The sequence below is a fragment of the Theropithecus gelada genome, chromosome 5 (genome assembly GCF_003255815.1).
Source record: "Theropithecus gelada isolate Dixy chromosome 5, Tgel_1.0, whole genome shotgun sequence".
In the NCBI taxonomy this organism is placed as follows: domain Eukaryota; kingdom Metazoa; phylum Chordata; class Mammalia; order Primates; family Cercopithecidae; genus Theropithecus; species Theropithecus gelada.
The window spans coordinates 60,527,965-60,549,444 of NC_037672.1; the positions used below are offsets into that span (position 1 = coordinate 60,527,965).

The 21,480-nt window shown below is 38.8% G+C and overlaps 1 protein-coding gene across 3 annotated transcripts in view; it reads left to right on the plus strand.

Annotated features, from left to right (window-relative positions):
* The window catches only part of RASGEF1B (RasGEF domain family member 1B), a 45,262-nt gene extending 27,452 nt beyond the window's left edge, over positions 1–17,810 (plus strand). For all 3 annotated transcript variants that reach the window (XM_025385652.1, XM_025385653.1, XM_025385654.1), the window contains 6 exons: positions 2,947–3,026; positions 4,406–4,501; positions 9,847–9,942; positions 10,616–10,739; positions 12,214–12,286; positions 16,392–17,810. In XM_025385652.1, coding sequence (XP_025241437.1) covers positions 2,947–3,026; positions 4,406–4,501; positions 9,847–9,942; positions 10,616–10,739; positions 12,214–12,286; positions 16,392–16,416 — 494 coding nt within the window. In that variant the 3' untranslated portion in view covers positions 16,417–17,810. The remainder of the gene's footprint in view (positions 1–2,946; positions 3,027–4,405; positions 4,502–9,846; positions 9,943–10,615; positions 10,740–12,213; positions 12,287–16,391) is intronic.
* The last annotated feature ends 3,670 nt before the right edge of the window (positions 17,811–21,480 follow it).

Consider the following 21,480-nt stretch of genomic DNA (forward strand, 5'->3'; position numbering starts at 1 on the left):
ATATTCATCTACAAAGACTTGTAGGTAAGATACTTGTCTAAATAAAGAGTTTTAAAAAGCATTTTGGCAGCTTGCATATCAAGTATTATAGAAATAATGATCCAAGACTCAATTATCTGATTCCTTGGACAAGAGGGTGGCCTAAGGAACTGGCACATTTTCTAACTGTTCAGGTTTCTAGTACTTATCACCCGCAGACCTTATTACTCTAGTGTACAAACTCACTCCTCTATATTATGGAGGTTTTAACATCAGAGACTGTGTTTCTTTCCTTTCATTCTATAAATATGTGTGGTAACAATATGTCTTAGTTGTTCCAATTTATACCTGTCGTCTTGCCTTAATTATTGATAATAGCTTTTGATAATAATTCTTTCATTTAAAAGTATCCTAGTTTGTATAATCAATTATATGGCCATCTTACAAATTGTAGGTGCTCAATAAACATTTCAATAAAAGAATAGGCTGGGCACAATGGCTCATGCCTATAATCCCAACACTTTGGGAGGCCAAGGCAGGCAGATCACGAAGTCAGGAGATTGAGACCACCCTGGCCAACATGGTGAAACCCTGTTACCTACTAAAAATACAAAAATTAGCTGGGCATAGTGGTGCATGCCTGTAATTCCGGCTACTCAGGAGGCTGAGGCAGGAGAATCGCTTGAACCAGGGAGTCGGAGGTTGCAGTGAGCTGAAATCATGCCACTGCATTCTAGCCTGGCGCCAGAGCAAGACTCCGTCTTAAAAAAAAAAAAAAAAAAAAAAAGAAGAGAGTTGAGGTCTTTTTGAAGGATCAGTTTAAAGCTAGAGAGTCTACCAAATTTAATTCAAGAATCTTAATCTAATAAATTCTCCCTTCCACCAATTTATTTTTCCATTTTGTTTACATACCATTTCTTCTTTCTCTCCCCCCAGAAAAATACTGGCCAAGTCTCAGCTTATTATTTATCTGACTAACTCCATGAAAATAGCAAACAGAAAGATGATCTGAATCAGAGACTGAAAGGCTCACAGTCTAGATAATAGATTACTTAATTTCCCTCTTCTACTAGTAAGAAAATGTCAAGGCAAGCCATAGCATCAGAGAAAATGTTTGTAATACATAGAGCTGACAAATAACTTGTATCCAGAATCTATAAAGAACCCTGCAAATCAATAAAAAGACAAATAACCCAGTGAAAAAAAGGCCAAAAGACTGAAACAGATATGTCATGCAAGAAGATACTGTATATTAATGGCTAACGAGTATCTGGAATGGTGTTCCACATCATTAGTCATCAGAGAAATACAAATTAAATTGCAGCAAAATATTAATACCATTGCATGCACTAGGATGACTGGAATTTTAAAAACTGGTTACACCAAATAGTGTTGAAGATGTGGAACAAGTGGTGCTCTTATTATACATTATTGGCAGGAGTATAAAATGGTACTACTACTTTGGAAAACTGTTCAGCAGTTTCTTATAAGGTTAAACATATTTATACCCTGCAATGCAGAGATTGCACACACCTATGTATTTACTCCATGGAAATGCAAACACATGTCCACAGGAAGATTTGTAAAAGAACGCAGCTTTATTCATAATTGCCCAAGACTGGAAACAATCCAAATGCCTGTTTACAAATGAATGGCTAAATAAATTGTGGCATATTAATACAATGAAATACTGTTCGGCAATAAAAATGAACAGTTGATACGTATAAGTAACATGGATTAATTTTAGAGTCATTATGTTGTACAAAATAAGCCAGAGACAAGAGTAGATACCGTATGATTTCATTGATACGAAGTTCTAGGACAGACAAAACGAATCTGTGGTTTTAGGTAGCCAGTGTTCTGATTTCTGTGGTGGTGGGGAGGTGACCAGAAGAGGGTCCAAAGGTGACCAGAAGAGGCCCCAGAGCTTTCTGGGATCATGAAATGTGCTACTTTATCTTGATTGGAGTGGTAATACATGGACTTACACATTAGTCAAAATTCATCTAATTATGTGTTTAAGGTCTGTGTAGTTTTTGTATGTAAATTGTACCTCAATTAGGAAGCAATCTCCCACTTCTCGTCCTTAAAATATGAATGTTGGTGATGTGGAATTAATATATGTACTCATTTAGGCTAGCGTGGGTTCCTTTTCTGTACAACAGCCACTGTAATATTTTGCTGAATAGTTATAGTACGTAAAGTATCATTCAGGAGAGGCAGCCTGGCTTGTTGGAGTGAGTGTGGGTTATGGTGTTAGCTCCGTGTGAGCTTCCATCTCTGTTACTTGTTAACTGGATATCCTTGGGAAAATGTCTTACTCCTTGGAACTGTAGCATATTTTTTAAGAATGTTGAGGGATTATATGAGATAATACACACAAAGCGTGGTTGACACATTAGTTTCTAGGTCAAGGGTCGGCAAACTATGACCCGTGGGTCAAATATGGCCCACCACTGATTTCTTTATGACCAGCGAGCTAAGAATGGTTTTTATCTTTTTAAATGATTGAAAAAAATGAAAATAATAGTATTAACATTTCTAACATGTGACTGTAATATAAATTCAGATTTCAGTGCACATAAACAAAGTTTTACTGGAACACAACCATAACCATTTGTATATGTAGTTATCTGCATAACTGGATGATGGCTGTTTTTGCACGACAGTGATAGTGTCTTGTAGTGATGACATGGACCATATGGCCTAAAATGCTTACTCTCTTTCCCTTTATAGAGAAAATGTGTTCACCTCTGCACAGAGTCAATGGTAGCATTTATGCTGTTTCTCGACTCAGAATTTGCAAAAAAAAAAAAAAAAAAAAGTTATACAATTGGAGTTTGTTACTTACTAATTTTAGAATTCTCACTTAGTAATGAATGCTTTTTAGAAGTATATGTTTATGGTTTTTCTTATTTCTCTCTTTCAATTTTCCTTTTTTTCTCCCCCTGCATTTCAAATGGGAAGCTGGTATGAATATGAGCCCAGTCTCTCGACTAAAAAAAACTTGGGCCAAAGTGAAGACTGCAAAATTTGACATTCTTGAGGTATGTGAAGCCGATGTTTTGCTGTTAAGTAACACTTGACACCTGGAAAGTGGAATTCCTTTATGTGGTCTTGCCTCTCCTTCAGACTATGACAGAGGAAAAGCCCATCCATCTTTACAGACCCCGGGAAAGGAGAGTGGGTAGAATTGGAGAGGAAAATAAATCAGATTATGTACTGGTTGTTTCATAGGTAGAGATGTCCATTCTGGGGTTAATTGACTGGGGAAATAGTGAGCTGTCAGTCATATCACCTTATATGCCAGAATGGAATTTCGGTCCTGAGCAGTTGAGAGTTTTACTTCACTGTGAGCCTATTAGCTTCATTTATCTTCAGTGTCTCAGGGGAAGTGTTCCCCATCCCCAGAGTAACATTTATTCATCCTTTCAGCAATTTAGCTGATCTGTGAAAAAGCCCTTCCCATACAATTCTGAGGATAGTAAGAATTGTGGCCAGGTGCAGTGGCTCATGTCTGTAATCCTAGCACTTTGGGAGGCTGAGGCAGGAGGATCACCTGAGCCCAGGAGTTCAAGACCAGCCTGGGCAACGTGGCAAAACCCCACCTCTATGAAAAATACAAAAAATTAGCCGGGTGTGGTGGCGCGTGCCTGTAGTCCCAGCTACTTGCAGGGCTGAGGCAGGAGGATTGATTGAGCCTGGAAGGTGGGAGCTGTAGTGAGCCAAGATCACACCACTACATTACAGCCTGGGTGGCAAAGTGAGACCCTATCTCAAAAAAAACAAAAAAGAAAAGAAAAAAAAATCGTGTGCCAGAGTATGTGTATTTGAATCATATTCATCTGAGCACTACCTTGGTGTGCCAGTGCTTTGAATTACTATCTTTGGAGATAAGAAGAAAGCGTTCTTTCCCAAGTTTTCTCCCAAATTGGAAATTATCATTATACCTATTATTTTATGATCTATTCATACAACCCAATACATCTCTTTTCCTTCTTGCAAATGATATGCTTCAATTATTTGTGCATGATTTGTCACTACAAAGTGGTGGATCACTATACATGGCTAACTATCAGTGGGCCCATTGACCTTCAGAAGCAAACAGGAAATTTTTCTAATGCTGGTGTTTGACTCCTATTAGTTTTACGTCTAAGCTCAACAATTAGCCTAGAAAGAATGTAGTTTAGGTTTAACATTATTGAAGCTGACATCAGCTCACATAATTACACCAAACCTCAGGAAAGAAAACACTTGTGCAATGTGTGTCATGTGCATTTGTGTGTATGAGAAGGATAAATCATATTCCTACTGAGTTTCCTAACTAATTTTGAATTTCATATGTAATTAATGTGTGATCTCATAAACTTCCTACAGAAGTTTACAATAAATAAAGAGTTAATATTCTTCTGTCTTTTATCTATAGCATCAGATGGACCCTTCAAGCAATTTCTATAATTATCGAACAGCTCTTCGTGGAGCAGCACAAAGGTCTTTAACTGCTCATAGTAGTAGAGAAAAGGTATGCACTTAAAGTCTTTCTTACGGTAGACTTGCTGTGTTTTCTACTGAAATGCTATGTGAACTACTACACTGAAGCTTTTTTACTTGTTGAGATTTAAGAGAGACATGTACTCTAGAAATGATACCACTTGCCACACAGAGACGGTGAGTGCTACCAGAAAGTTTGTTAGACTGGATATTGCTGTGTTATTATTACATTACTTACATAATTACTCTGTAGTGCCTCTTAATTGTGTTTCAAGCAATACATTAAGTCATATGTTAAGATGACTAATAGCATTAAAGAGTAATTTAGTTTAATGGAAAATAGACATTTAAGCTCTGCACAAGGTAGCTGACTTAATGTAACCTTTTCTCTTAAAAGAATTAGCTTACCTCCCATGGTTAAGTCATTTATTTTCAGAAAGTAGGTTAGTTGCTGTAGCATTAGGCGTGCTGTTACTAATTGGATTATGGGGGTAGCAGAAAAAGTACAGGGGTAATGTCTGAGAAATTAATGGTCCTTTCTCACTCTACCCTACTCTTAAACAAATTAGTACCATCCTTCTTCTACCATATTCTTGATTCTGAGGGTCCTTCCTTGGCACGTTTTGGTGTCATATTTCTTTACAGAGGAAGGGTAAGCTGTTGCAACATTTGGCAGTCATGTTATTTGAGAAGTGAATGCTTAGTTATGGTAACTGGGTTAATGAAGGTTGCCTGATAGAGGTTATTTTTGGTTTCAATTCCATCCATCTTTTAACTTAAACTATATCTTCCACAAATAAAAGAAAATGAGGTAAAAAACCTTTCACAGCTTCCCAATCACGTCCCTTGAAAAAGCTTCAGCCTGAATGATCTAAAATAAAAATAAACACACAACCCCACCTTTAGTAAATGGTAAGTTGGTTCTCAATCAGATCTGAAATATCAGTTCTAAAAATGTTTGAGGGATATTGTAAATCCTTCAAATTTTTTCTTTAAATAAAGAAACTTATAACATCAGAGGGGGTATGAAGCAGAGATGACAGTCTTACTGTAGCCTGACAGGGTTTGCCAGCTTTTAAGTTTTACTTGCTCCATCCCAGTACGCTTGCGATTAGATTGAGAAAAGAATCTAATATGAAGTCTTTTAAGCTTCAAACAATGAGCACATGTGGGAGAATTGCAGCACACTGAAGAGTAAGCCCACCGAAGGGGCTGTACGTGGCCTCATTCACCTTCTCTGTGTTGCAGGGCAGGCAAGGTTCTCTCTGCATGGGCTTCAGTGAGGGCTTGGTGGGCTCTGCCCCAGAAGTCTGTGGAATCATATCTGTGAGTAGGGAGCTACAGCGTTGGCCAAAGAAATTCTGAAGTGCAATCCCTCCAAAATTTCTCAGTTGTGGAATTCTAAGTTTTTTTCTACAAAAAGTCCCAAGTACTTACCCTTTACATCATTTAATACATTGTGTCTGCTTTAGTTTTGTTTTGTTTTAAACAGGTTCTATGTGAACATATAAATTGTACTCTGTAGTTCATTAAACAAATGAAAGCACAGCCATTCAATTATTAAAAAGTCAAGAAACAATAGATGCTGCTGAGGCTGTGGAGAAATACGAACACTTTTACACTGTTGGTGGGAATGTAAATTAGTTCAACATAATTTACATAATTGTGGAAGACAGTGTGGCAGTTCCTCAAGGATACAGAGATACCATTTGACCCAGCAACCCCATTACTGGGTATATACCCAAAGGAATAGAAATCATTCTGCTATAAAGACACATGTTCACGTATGTTAATTGCAGCAGTATTTACAATAACAAAGACATGGAACCAACCCAAATGCCCATCAATGATAGACTGGATAAAGAAAATGTGGTACATATACACCATGGAAAACTATGCAGCCATAAAAATGAATGAGATCATGTCCTTTGTAGGGACACAGATGAAGCTGGAGGCCATCATCCTCAGCAAACCAACACGGGAACAGAAAACCAAACACTGCATGTTCTCACTCATAAGCGGGAGTTGAACAATGAGAACACATGGACACAGGGAGGGGACAACACATAACTGGGGCCAGAAGGGGGCTGGGGGGCAAGGGGAAGGAGAGCATTAGGACAAATACCTAATGCATGTGGGGCTTAAAACCTAGATGACAGGTTGATGGGTGCAGCAAACCACCATGACACATGTATACCTATGTAACAAACCTGCACATTGTGCACATGTATCCCAGAACTTAAAGTAAAATTAAAAAAAACTCACAGCCATTTTAAAAACTGCCATCTCTTTTTACAGTTGGTCTCAAAGGCTGAGAGTGAAAGCATTTCTAGTTAAATCCACCTTTTATTCAAGAAAATTGGGATTTTTGGCCAGGCGTGGTGGCCCACGCCTATAATCCCAGCACTTTGGGAGGCTGAGGCAGGTGGGTCACCTGAGGTCAGGAGTTCGATATCAGCCTGACCAATATGGTGAATCTTTTGTATCCTTTTAAATCTCAAGTTTGTGTGGTCAGAGTGGCACATCTCTAGGTACCTAATATAGAACCTGTGTCTCCAGGTTTTTAACCATTCCTCATATGATTACGTGGCTTTAAATCCTCTTGCCATTCCAATTCTGCTCCTGTGAACTTACTTGGTCCTATTTATCAGCATTCATTTCTAGGTGTGGAACTGGCAAAACCCTTATGGTGTAGTTGCTGGGTTTCTGAACTAAGAATATTTTGAAAGGAAATTCAAAAATGCTATTACTTGAGAAGTTCTCCTGCTAAAAACATCATTGACAAGACCTTGAGGAAAATAAACTTTTGCTTTGTCCTATTAATAATGTGTACATTCACTTAGCTCATGGAAGTCCTTATAATCTGATTTTCACTGTATTAGATTTGTATAGGGGCAACAGATCTGAAGGGAATTATCCATGAATAAATGAAAAGTTGAAGCCTGCAAGACTTCTTTCTTGTATACAGGCATAAGGAACAGAGCAGTAAAGTGTCATAAGTAAGATTAGTTATATTTTTATTTTTATGGAAGAGTGATTGGGATAGTCAGTAGTGGAGCATCTTGCAGGCACCCCTGAATGCAAAAATCATGTAAGGTATAGCCTCTGCCACCTAGAATTTCTATTCCAGCTATAGGCACTTGGTGTGAATGTACGAGAAGTTTAAATATCAATAAGAAACAGTCAATGATCAACACCTCATGAATCTCACAGCTCAGCACCAAAGAATAGAGCACAAAAATAAAGTTCTTGTTTAAAAGCTGCTACAGTATACAAATATTACATCTTGATTATAATTTTGTTCTTATTTCCCTGGGGCCGTCTTACGATGATTTATCCTTATTATCCTCTAAGTGCATATTCACCTTGGACACAGTAGCACAGAAGCAGACATAGATAATATGAAGATGAATGAATATGGTTCTCTTCCATTAAAGCTCTATGGCCACTGTCATTTGAATTTCATATAATTTTCATGCATCTTGAAATATTATTATTTTGATTTTTTTAGCTACTTACAAATGTAAAATGTGTGGCTCCTAGGCCATAAAAAAGAGGCCTGAGGGCCACAGTTTGCCAATTCCTAGCTTATACCACCAGTAAATTCTGAAGCCAAATTTTTTACTGTTGTCTGGCAGCATCCAAAGTCCAGCATTCCCATTCACAAATAGTCTTTCAAAGAAGCAAGGTTCAGTTGTACTTTTACTATTGTTACTATGTTGTTTAGTTCTAACATAATGGAAAATAGCCAATCATATTAGAAGGAAAGGTAATGAGATCTTTACTAATTTGGCTTTAGAGACTTTCAGAGATAATAATAAATGATTAAAAGTATATTTAGGTGAGATGTCCAAAGATGTGAAAATGGAAGATTCATTTTGGTTATTTTCAGAAATCAATGAAACAAAAATAATCAAAACTTGTTTTTTAAATGACTTTGGTGAAAATCTGAATTTTTCCTTAGAAGGGAATTGATACTTAATATTTTTGTGTGGGAGCCCAAAAGTATGTTTTCCTGTTCACTCAATATAGAAGTACCACCTGAGTGAAGCTTAGGAAACTTCAAAGATCTGATCTTGGGCAAACAAGATAGACCCACAATCGGTGTTTAATGGATTTTTTTACATTGTAGGAAATTTAGAATCTTTAAAAATATTTTGACATTTGAGAGAAAATGGAAATTACTGTATGTGAGCCTTTTTCTCTGTTTCTTGTGGGTTTAGTATGATTTGGGGTACTTACTGAGAGATTATTGCTTTAGGCTAATTAATTAAATACCACCTCATCAAGCCAAAGGATTCAGATGGGAAAGTATTTTTAAAGGTTTATTGTTTTTAAACAACTATTAATTTTAATTTATACATTCATATTTCCTCCTTCACCTGGGGCACATTTGTCTCAAAACATATTGTGCAAGGTACTTCTTAGGTGATTTCCCATGAGCAGGTGCTAACTTGTTCGTCATATACAGGCCAGGTTTACAATAGAAAGTTTGTAGCAACTATTCTAAAACCTTGCGCTCTCACATTATCTTGAGGAATGTCTTCAAGAAGAAATGTTTATCTAAAAGAAAAAGTTAAATGTAGACATCTGTCTTAAATGTAGACATCTAAATAATAAGCAGTACAGCTTCTAGCAGGGAGATGGGTCATGCATCTTAAACTCTTGGTACATGGCTGGGCTTGGTGGCTCATGACTGTAATCTGGGCACTTTGGGAGGCTGAGATAAGAGGATTGCTTGACCCCCATGAGTTCAAGACTAACCTGGGCAACATAGTGAGACTCCGTCTCTACACAAAATTTTTAAAAATTAGCTGGATGTGGTGGCACGTGCCTGTAGTCCCAGGTACATAGGACGCTAAGGCTAGAGGATTGCTTGAGCCTAGGAGTTCAAGGCTGCAGTAAGCCATGATTGCACCACCATACTCTAGCCAGGGTGACAGAGCAAGACCTGTCTCTAAAAAAAAATGGTGCCTGCAGTGATAGGTATTCTATTAACATTTTGCTAAGGGGTTGCTAAATGAAAGGCAAGAGTTCTTTTAGGTATTTTTTCTTTCTTAATAGCTAGAGTTTTCAGATTTTATTGCATACTACTGCAATGAGAAAAACAGGAAAAATTGTAATAAAAGTACTAACCTATTCACTTCCCAATGCTACTTGTCCTTGCTGTGCTTTGGTTATAAATAGCAGTTGTATTGTAAGCAAAATTATGCAAAGGAAGAAATTACTGTTGTGTAAGAAACAAAACACTGTACCTTAATTCTTTGTGGCCTTTCATATAATCAAAAGTTAATGTTGTTCATTAATCTCGTGTATTTTTATGAGAGACTAAATATTTGTTTGCCCAGACAAATCAGAATCTTTTGTTTCCTCTAGATTGTGATACCATTCTTCAGTCTCTTAATCAAAGATATTTATTTCCTCAATGAGGGTTGTGCCAACCGCCTTCCCAATGGCCATGTCAATTTTGAGGTGAGTGTGATAAAGTAGGATACAAAAATCCGAGCACAAGGAGAGGGGCGGCTTCTCCAGCACTGCATTCCAGGCCACGCAGCCAAAGCCAATTCTGCGGTTTCAGAACAAATTATCTCTTTCCATGTTATTTTGTTTAAGAAATTAACAATACCAAGTAGAAGAGAGTAACTGAGCCATTATGATGATTATTACTGTTTGAGGAAGCTTGAGAAAATTTTTATACCTCACAAATAGAGTTTTATTAAATTAAGAAAACTATATGATTCAGAAGAGCAAAGACCAGAAAGTAGCTGCAGTAGCTCATGCCTGTAATACCAGTCCATTAGGAGGCCAAGGTGGGAGGAATGCTTGAGGCTAGGAGTTTGAAACCAGCCTGGGCAACAGTGAGACCCTGTCTCTACAAAAAATTAAAATATTAGCTAGTCATGGTGGTTCGCACCTGTAGTCCCTGCTACTTGGGAGGCTGAGGCTGAAGGATTGCTTGAGCCCAGAAGTTTGAGGTTGCAGTGAGCTATATGATTGTACCACAGCACTCCAGCGTTGGTGACAGAGTGAAACCCTGTCTCTTTAATAAAATAAGAAGGAATCATTTCGAATGGAATTGCCTCTCCCAAGCTCATAATTATTTTTTTATGATCACCTTTATGTTCTTTATTTATTTATCTTCCAGAAATTTTGGGAACTGGCCAAACAAGTGAGTGAATTTATGACATGGAAACAAGTGGAGTGTCCATTTGAGAGGGACCGGAAGATCTTGCAGTATCTGATCACAGTACCAGTCTTCAGTGAAGATGGTAAGGCCATTCAGTGGGAGCTACCACTAGCATCCCCAAATCCTTTGTTTAGGATATTAGTACAGAAATGCTTGGTTACTCACACAGTAGTGAGGCCTGTCCTCTGATCTGTTCCATGTTAAGAGTTTTCTGTTTCACAGAAAATGTATGATTTGTCCCTAAAATATTTGCACTTAATATTCACCTACAAACAGTATGTTTCTGTGTTTAAGTATTCTTTAAAATACCAGATTTGCAAAGCTATGGGCACAAATGGGGTTATTGAAGAATTTTTTTTTCTTGTTTGAACTTACTTGAATAGACAAAAGGTGTTTTGTGGCATGTTGATAGTCCATGTAATTTGGAGAAAAAAAAACAAAAACAGTAAATTGCTACCCCCTGCTGTTTAAAAAAGTACTGGAACATTTTAACCTGTTAAAACATTAGGGAATTTGAAGCAGAACAAGTGATTAGATACAGAACAAAATCATCAGAAGAGAAGTGAGCTCATAAAATATTTAGAGATTTATTTTATTGATTTGATATATCCTAATATTACAGGAATTAATAGCACCTATTAACAATTTCTCATAGTAGATTGATAGTATTTACAATAATGACTTTTTTTTTTTGAGACAGCGACTCACTGTGTCACCCAGGCTGGAGCGCAGTGGCACAATCACAGCTCACTGCAGCCTCGACCTCCTGGGCTCAAGCAATCCTCCCACCTTAGCCTTCCAGATAGCTGGGAGTACAGGCGTGCACCACCATGCCCGATTAATTTTTTTTCTTTTCTTTTTTCTTTTTTCTTTTCTTGTAGAGACAGAGTTTCATCGTGTTGCCCAGGCTGGTCTCCAACTACTGGGCTCACGCAATCTGCCCACAGCCTCTCAAAGTGCTGAGATTATGCCACCACGCCCAACCGGGAGAACATTTTGAATTAATATCACCTATGCCAGAGGGGATTTGATTGTTTTTAATCTCTATAAAGAGGATTAATAACAAAGTTGAATTTTCAAATGAAGAGTCTTTCTGATTTGAAAAGAAAGAAAAATATTAGAAGGATGGAAAATTGGCCTAGAAAACCTGGCTTTTTACCTAGTAAAGAGTTTTAAAAAAAAGAAAAAAGGAAAAAACAACTCAGTCTACGAGGAAAGAACCCTCAGCCCTTTCTTTGTGAAGAACATTAAGTCTTAAGTGTATGGCAGCGTCATATGGCTTACATTTTATAAGCTTTTTTTGCCTTATACATACTTAGGTAATTAGGTGCATTTTTGGCTTAGAAGCCCTTGGGTTTTCATTGAGATGGTCAGTCAGAGGCAAAGTGATAATCTGTGTTCTTCATGAAACAGTGAAGCTTCTTGGTCATGACTTGATATTTTGAAGAGTATCTTGCTATGGAGTTTGGCTCAAGTTGAACAAGGGATGGATGGTGGTAGATAATATATCAGGAGAAGGCTTTGATGTTAATGCACTTCCTTTTGTTTGATTGTAGCTCTCTACTTGGCTTCTTATGAGAGTGAAGGACCTGAAAATCATATAGAGAAAGACAGGTGGAAGTCTTTAAGGTGGGTCTCATTCTTCTCATTGCTGCACAAGTCTGAAGGAAATTGGCTTTACTTGAAGAAAGCCACATGCGTTTTGTAGGGAGCTGCTGTCTATCTGTTCCAAGTCCTCTGCACCTTATCTCTTGTACACCAAATCTTTGTGGCTCAGAATTCTCACTACCATCATTCTGCTTTATTGCCTTTCATTTTTTTTTATACTGGCAGATATACAGAGACTGTTCTTTTTCTCTCCCATTATTTAATAGAATGAGGGGCTGAACCAAAGTATGGTTAAAAAAAAAATGCATTGACTTTGTCTAAAATATCAGTTCAGACTTCATTTCTGAATAGTTCTTCTAACAGTAAAATTTTATTTAACCTGAGATAAAAAAAGAGGTACCAGTAGGCTTTATAAAGTTGCGTTTGCCACTTTCCAAGTGGATCTCAGTCCTCTCTTTGTTTGAGAGAGTTGGGACTTTAAACATAATCTGGAGATTTTTCAGATTTACAACTTTTGCTATTCTATGAGTATTTTTGAACAAAACTAGGGTTAAATTTGTATTTTAAGCATTTGAGATACTTTAATAGCCACAAGCAGCCCAGGGTGTAATATAATCAAAATTGTTATCATTATAGTCCTACTGAGAAACTCAGAATGTATACCTTTTTGTACTAGGGTTTACAAGCACATTTTCTCTTCTTGTTGTGGTCCCAGAATCATTTGAGAGCCTTCATTATACTTGATATTAGGCTAGATTTTATGAACCAGGATATCTAAGATATACTTGGTTTTGGGTGGTTGTGTTTGTTTCAAAGGAAAGCTTAGGCCTTCTTTGTACCTCCCAGTGATGAGGGATGAGGGATAAGGTATGAAGGCATTGGAATTCTTATCCTTAGGATATCATAGTAATTGGTGAAGGATTGGAGATGATTCTTGTATCCCCAGACTCAAACATAAAGAAGGTTTGGCCAATGCCTAAAGCTATGGGATATAACAGGCTTGTTGGGCTGATGCCTATATATATATATATGTATAGAACTCAAATGCATTGACTAATTATACATATATATATATAATTTTGTGCCTGGCAGTGGCACATTTCAATTAAAATTTTGTATTAATCTGTGTTTGTATTAAAATATTTCACTGTGCTATTTAATATTATTCATGTGCAAAACATGGGCCTCAGAGTGCATATCTTGCTGGATAAAAGATTTGAGAATCACTCCTTTTAGTTATCCTTTTTTGATACATTTTGCCTTCCATATGTCTCCTTTTTAATCCCTCCTTTCTGTATTTTTAAAAACAGTAAGTTTGGTGGGATCCCTGGGTATAGCTTAGCTTTTGTTACTTTTCTTGTAGATTTTTAAAAAAATTTGTAAGCAGATTGGCTACACATGACTGGTATCTGGTATCTGCATTACCTATGGTCTCCAGACATTTTAAATCAATCCAGACCTACCTACAAAATTATTTTCTAGTTCTTATTATTTTATGACATATTCCTATTAACTAGTGGTTAGATTGGAGAGGTTCATAAGTCAGAGGTTAGACATTAAAAGCTAAAGATTGAATTGTATAATGTCTTCCCACGTCTGTACTGTTCACGTAACATATGACATCTAACATTTGATTGTGAAACGGGAAAGGTTCCCTTGTGCCTCTCCCAGGGCATGCAATGGGGATATGGTGTGGCTCGATTCTTCAGTGCCCTGCTGCTCAGACCTCTAGAGGGTGCTCCCTTATTTTGCTATCTATAGGTGGCTTGCGTTAACCAGCTCAATTAGACCCTCTACCTTATGGCAAGGACAGAGGGCTTTCTGTATCCCAGGGCTCTTGCCTCGGTGTACTGGAAGAATCGGGTCGCACATAGGCTTGGAAAATGAGTGCAAAGTGTTATTGAGTGGAAGTAGCTCTCCGCCGATGGGCGAGCCCAAAGGGAGATGTTTTAACACTGGAGTGGGGCCACTCAGTGGCCTGGGCTCTTCTCCAACTGCCCCTGCCAAACTCCGCCTCTTCCCGCCAGTCAGTGGCCTTCCGGTGTGCTGGCGTCTGTCGGTGTGCCCATCTGCCAGCGTGCTCCCCTCAGTGTCCTCTCGATGACCAACCTCTCCTCAGACGGCCCCTGCCAAACTCCGCCTCATCCCGCCAGTCAGTCCGGTGTGCTGGCGTCCGTCGGTGTGCCCTCCCGGCATGCCCTTCTACCAGTGTGCTTCCCTCAGTGTCCTCTCGATGACGAGCCAATTGTGTCTTCTGTAGCAGATGTGTTCCTCACCACGTCCAGCTACTTGTGTGTCTGCCTAGTGGGGTCTCAGGTTTTTATAGGCCCAGGATGGGGGCATGGTGGGCCAGGGTGGTCTTGGGAAATGCAACATTTGGGCAGGAAATGTCTGTTCTCACCTAGGTCCTTGGGAGTGGAGCCCTAGCCAGGGACCCGCCTTTCTCTACCCAGCACTTCCCTTCTCCCATTCTGTATTATTTAAAGGGACTGTGCTCTTCCCCTCCCAGCACTCCCATATCAATTGGTTGAAATGAAAGTTGGTATAAAAGACAGTTTCTACATTAAAATTGTTTTTTAAGGAGCTTTGAAGAACAACTCCCATCTGTGTTGGTGTTCAAGCCATGCACTCTGCCTTTTCCATGTCCTGTCTGTTCTCACGGCCCAGCTCCAACGCCTCCCCCGTCCCTGGCTGGTTTTTCCCTAGAAAGACTTTCTCCAGAACTCATACAGTCAGGAGGTAGTCTTTCTCTCTCATTACCAGCCATGCAGTTTTGTGTAGTGTTTGTGGTTCTTTTCCCTATTGCTATGTAAGCCCCTTGAGGGCAGGCACAGGGTCTTCCCCTAATGTCTCCCCCAGCTCTGGACACGGAGTCTTGCTCTCTATTATTCCTCAGCCCATGCTCCTGTAGTGTCATTGAATGGTACTGGGTTATCACAGGTGTTGGCCAAAGCATAGCAACCACGAAGAAGTTAAAACAAAATAAAACAGGCTATTATAATTTACAAAATACATACATTAAGTGGATACTAAGATTAAGCATAATCATCCCTTGGTATTTATGGGGGATTGGTTCCAGGACCTCCTGCAGATACCAAAATCTGAGGATGCTCCAGTCCCTGGTATAATGAAATGGAACTTTCTGTTGCTGTTGTTTGAAGAAATACTCTTTTCTTGTGGCCATCAATCTTACTGATTCAAGAAAACATAACCTCTTAGGGTAAACTCAAAATAATCAATAGATAATACTTGAATATAACCACATACATCCTCTCTTATACTTTAAGTCATCTCTAGATTACTTATAATACCTAATATAATGTAAATGCTGTATAGTCATACCATAAATCATCTCTAGATTAATTTCAGTATCTAATATAATGTAAATGCTATATACATAGTTGTTATACCATATTACCTAGGGAATGATGGCAAGAAAAAGAGTCTGTATATATTCATTACAGACATATTTTTTGTTTCAAATATTTTTTATCTGCTGTTGATTGAATCCACAGGTGCAAAACCCACAGATAGAGTGGGCTGACTATATTCTGGAATCATTGTACCTACCTGAAAACTTTTGTACATTAGCTTTGAAGGCAGTAAGATATTTTTACGTAGATGCTTTTCTTGGCGGTCGTAGACCCATTCATTGCAGACACGTAGATTCATCAGTGGCAATGACAAATACACCTCTGATGGCAGACACCCTTATTGTCAACTATTGTTTAAACTCTCCCAATGTTCATGGAATGTGTTGTGAAGATGCTTATATCTACCAAGTAAACCCACCTATGATAACCTATACCTAAAAGCTCTTTATTATTAATGATCTTTGGTTTTTTTTTTTGTTTTTGTTATAATATAAACCTACTCAAGATACAGACTTATCTGTTTAAGCTTTTGCCATCTCCATTAATAAATGTTTGTTTTTTTAAGTGACTAGCAGTTTTCCCAGAGAGCCAATATAACTTAAAAGCTTGAATTTTTTTTTTTTCCTGGTTTAACTTTGTAAAATCAAACTTAAAACACAGGATAGATAAATTAGTATTACACAAGGCATTTTCATCTTAGTTCAAGTAGTCTGTTACATTCTGTCTTAGGTTGTGTTGTTTTTACTACTCAGGTCGAGCCTCTTAGGCAGAGTTTAACACGTGGGAGCTGCCTGCCTGCTGCTGCTGCTGCTGCTGCTGCTGCTGCTTCCTGCAGATCATGGAGGGGCTGGCCTTTGTTTTCTGGCATCTCGTACTCAGAACACTCATGAAGACCCTGCAGTCATTGGAGCACCCCGGTCAGCAAAGCATGCAAGCTCACTCAAGACCAGATGGAGAACTTATTTCCTGCAGCTGACAGACTCCGATTTTGTGAGACTGAAATGTTCACTGAAGACACTTGAGAAAGAATCCTCTAAAAATCCCAGCTCTGCACATGATTCATCTCCTGGAATTTCCATGTGAATCACAGCTCTGCACCTGGATGGAGTTTTCTTTTGTGTGTGTGTGTGTTCTTTTTTATTTGGTTGAACATTTGCTGCTAATGGGACTTGCCCAGCTGAGTGCTGGCTCTGAGGAAGCCCGTGTTTCTTTTGTTAACTTAAATGAAGAAGGGAGTGGAGGGAGGGGATCTAAACCCGCGTCCCCCATCCCCCACGTTTAGATCCCAAACCTCAGCTCAATCAGTATTGCCAGAGAGGGGTAAGACTGGTTGGAAGCTGACTGCAGACTTGGTTTCCCCTTAGTGTGTGCTGTGTTGTAAATTTTTCTCCTCCCTCCTCCTACAAGGTTTTGAGTTGGCTGCTGGTTAGCAAACTCCTTTTTACCCATATAAGTTATTTAATATAATAATGAAGCTCAACACTGTGGTAGGAAAATAGCCACTAGAAAGAAAGAAAAAAAAAAGCAGAGTTTGTCATTGGACTGCTTAACATACTAGAAGGACTTTTTTTTTTTTTTTTTTTTTCCCCTTCTGAGCTGTTTACAACTGACCACTGTGTTCTACAGATGTATTTTTCAGTAGTTTTTTGTTACTTAGTTTTCCATGATGCCTTTTTTTTTTCTCTTGTAAATTTAAATGAGCTGACTTTAAGGATCTTGGGAAAGCCCATGGCATAATTACAATTTAATTTTTTTAACTGACTTTTCATTATTTTTGGGAGTCTGTTGGTAACTAAAGATGTCAACAAAGAATAAATTGGAAAAGTTACCATCCCCCCTGCTGTAGCAGTAAACAAAACAGATGAAAAACACCTTGCTGTTAATGGTTGATCTAATTGTGAAATTGTTCACCTTGTTAAACATCTGAGTAAGTCTGTAGTTGCTCTGCAAACAGCCATTATATTTATTTACTCTAGAAGAAACTGTAGAGTAGTAATTCGTGCTAATGAAGAAAAAAATACCATGTTCAAAACAGATGTATTTGAAAACTTAATGACATGGTTCCAAAAACTAGAGCATGTATGTATGCTGTGCATCATCTCAGCAGACCTAAAATATCCCCAAGTTGTCCCTTTACAACCATCAATATATTTTACACTCTGCGGCCAGGAGTTGTGGCGTCTTTCTTTTCTTTTATGGGTGGAGTTGTTGGGGGCGGGCATGGGCTATAATTGCAGTGGATCAGTTCAAGAGACTGGCTAAGAATGTATCGGAGGAAGTTGCCTCAACAGTTTGTGCATGGGCATTTATTTTTTAAAAAAGAATGATAGTAGTATTTGCCAGGCATTTTCTAAGTGTTTAGCATAGATTCATCTCTACTTATTAGGGGTGGAAATAATAATAACTTGTACAAGGCCACATAGCTAATGGGAGGCACAAATACATGAAATGGGCCTTCTAATTGCAGACCTGAAGCTTTAAACCACACCACCACAGCATCTCAAACTTCAATATCCTTGCAAATAACCCGGGGATCTTTTTCCCATGCAGATGCAGATTCTGTGGCTTTGGGATGGGGCTCAGGGGATGCTGATGCTGCTGGTCCTGGGGTCCCACTGAGAGTAGGAAGGCACTTCTGCCTCTTGATACCTGTTGAGATTTTAATTTATGGGAGTAGCTAAGTGATGATACAGGGAGGCCAGTGACAATGAAATCTTTATATTACTCAATTTCCCGAGAGAAAAGGGCACATGCCATGCCATGCAGGGCCACAGGGGAAGCACTGGTGTCGGCTGGGGGCAGAAGCAGGAGCAAGAAGAAAGCATAGGCTTTGAGGTTTCTGCAGGGAGGCAAGGCAGAGCAAGGTCAACAGTTACAGATTGGCAAGTCTGAATAATTCCAGCAGCCTCTGGGCTGGAGGGGTGGTCTCCATTTGCCTGGTACCTGGACCCTCGGGTGACTTAGAGCAATTTCTGTATTGGCTTGGTGTGTGAGAGTTAGATAAAGGGGAAGGTTGGGGCTATGTTCTTGACAATAGTTGGGTATGCTCAGGGCCAAGTCCTTTGCTGTCTCTAAGAATTAGCTAGTCCTGGGAGTCTCTTCCCTGTCAGTAAAATTTATAAGATACCAGAACATCATAAGATACAGAAAAACCATGATGAATGCAACTTCACAATATTGCCTCCTTTCTCCTTGCACTGCCTTTCCCTGATCCCTCTACCACTTTGCTTACTGTGACAGCAACAAGGTTGATCTTTCAACCATCTACACCAGGGGTCAGCAAACTATGGGCTGATGGCCAGATCTAGCCACCTGCTTGTTTTGTATGGCCCACAGGGTAACAATGGTAGAAAAAAAAAATCAAAAGAAGATTTCATGATGTGAAAATTATCTGAAATTCAAATTTCAGTGTCCTTAAGTAAAGTTCTATTGGAACATGGCCACACGTTTATTTATATATTTTCTTGTGGCTGTTCTCTGCTACAGCTGCAGCGTCTTATACTTGTAACAGACTGTATGACCCATAAAGCCTCAAATATTTACTTTATGGGACTTGATGGAAACTTTACTGACCCCTGATCTAAGTGTTTCTTTTAAGCATTGCAAAGATAGTTTGGAAAAATGCTATGAGAGCTCTATTATGGTATTAGATAGCTAAATGTAGCAGCTGAAATAAATTTCCTAAAGTGGTATTAGGCCTAAAAAAAGTGATTCTAGGGCTATCTAAACAAGAAGTTTTTACAGAAAGAGTTACATCCTCATACTAATTTTAATATCTACGTAAGCCAGAGCTTTAAATCTTGTATTTATTTACCTGTGGAAATATTTCATATTCTCTCTTTTGTGCCGTGCGTGCATTGGATTCCCCAGTGGGTGTGTAGATGAGTTTATAATTTATGTGGCTGGATGGAAGCCTGGGTAAATACAAGCATAAACAGCATCAGGCAATGCCAGTCGGTAGACTACGATTCAGGATGTGTTCTGTCCAGGCCTGCCGTACATTCCAAAGGCCTGCATTTCAAAGCTGCAGGCTTGGAGCTGGGACTGCCGGGAAGGTGGGGGGCAAGGTTCAGAACTGGTTGGGCTTAGGAAGGTACCAGGAGAGTGCACCTTCTATGAAATGTCCCCTCATTTTGAGGACACAGGAGTGGCCTACCTTTCATCTAACAAAGACAAGAGAATTGAAATCTGATGATCTTTATCTTTGAAGGGTTTTTGCTTTACCTCTTCACTTCACCTGGCTCTGGCACCTCTGTCATTTCCTCATTTACTTTTCTTCCTAGCATACTTTTAACTTCTTTTTGTACTTTCCAACTGCTGTCCACATGCCACCTGTGTGTAGAATCCCAAGAAAACATAACCCACCATTAGAATTTTAGTTGCTAAACTATGTAAGAATTTTGAGCCGTAGATTTTTAACATCCTCTACCTTCCTTTGGTGCCATTTATTTACCCCTTAGTCCGAACAAAAAACAATACCTGCCCCTGTTCCAAAGGTGTCTTACTATTCCGATAAAGAATGCTTGTCTGGGAATAAAAAAGAAGCTTAGACTAATGTTCCAATGGAGCTAAGTGTTCAAAGAAATTCCTGAATTCATTTCCTGGGGGAAAAAAAATGTGGTTAGTGACCTGGAAACTACTAACAACATATAAAACTCAATACTCTGATGGCGACTCTGTTAGCTTTACCCCTAAGACATTTTAAAAGGGAAGACTTTTGTCAGAGTTGGGCTTCTAAAGTTTTAATAGGAAATTGGGGCACTTTCTGTATAATTCAAGCCAAAGACTTTTTTTTTTTTTTTTTCTGGGTTTGAATGATTGGATAATTGCCTCAATTCTCTGTTCCATGTAATTGAAATCACTTGACTCTACTCAGTGCTAATAAAGAGATGTTGGGGTTCATGGTTTATTAACCAAACCTTTCAGTTTGTGGACCTGTCATTCAAAATTGCAAACAAGGCTGATCCCATGCAAAATAGACTACTGCCTTTGTTGTACTAAGAATCAATTCCTCTTAAAGGATGCATTTTTAAACTTCATGCAATGAGGAAATTCCCAAGTAGCCAATTTTCTTTATAGTGCTAGCAGCCTTCAGCAAGCTTAAACTCTGCCCTGCAAACCTGAAACCCTGCTTTACTTCTCTAAGATTCTACTAACAGGAGATTAAACATCCAAATGTGTATAATCACATTCTGGACAGTATGAAGAAGCTGTTTTGGAATAATCTTAACTATTAGAATACTTAAAATGTGCACATCACCCAATTTAGGATTTCTAGGTTATAGTAGCTTATACTTTAGAAAATTAAAGAGGAAGAAGGGGCTGGGCACAGTGGTTCATGCCTATAATCCCAGCACTTTGGGAGGCCGAGGTGGGCAGATCACTTGAGGCCAGGAGTTTGAGATCAGTTTGGCCAACATGGAGAAACACCGTCTCTACTAAACATACAAAAAAAAAAAAAAAATTAGCCAGGTGTGGTGGCGTGTGCCTGTAATCCCAGCTACTTGGGAGGCTGAGGCAGGGAAGTGCTTGACCTGGGAAGAGGAGGTTGCAGTGAGCCAAGATTGCACCACTGCCCTCCAGCTAGGGTAACAGAGTGTGACCTTGTCTCAAAAAAAAAAAAAAAAAAAAGAAAGAAAAGAAAAGAAAGAAACTGATAATTCTGAGAATAAAAAGGAAAATTATCTACTCCTTGATGGGTGTCAAACCAGTGGGTTTTCTACAACGAAACGAAGTTTGCTTTCCTTCTCTCCACCCACACTGCTTGGAGAAAATGAAAGTGAGCAAAAATCACCTTTCTCCAGATGAATCATTGTGGGAAAATAAGTTTAGCAGAATGTG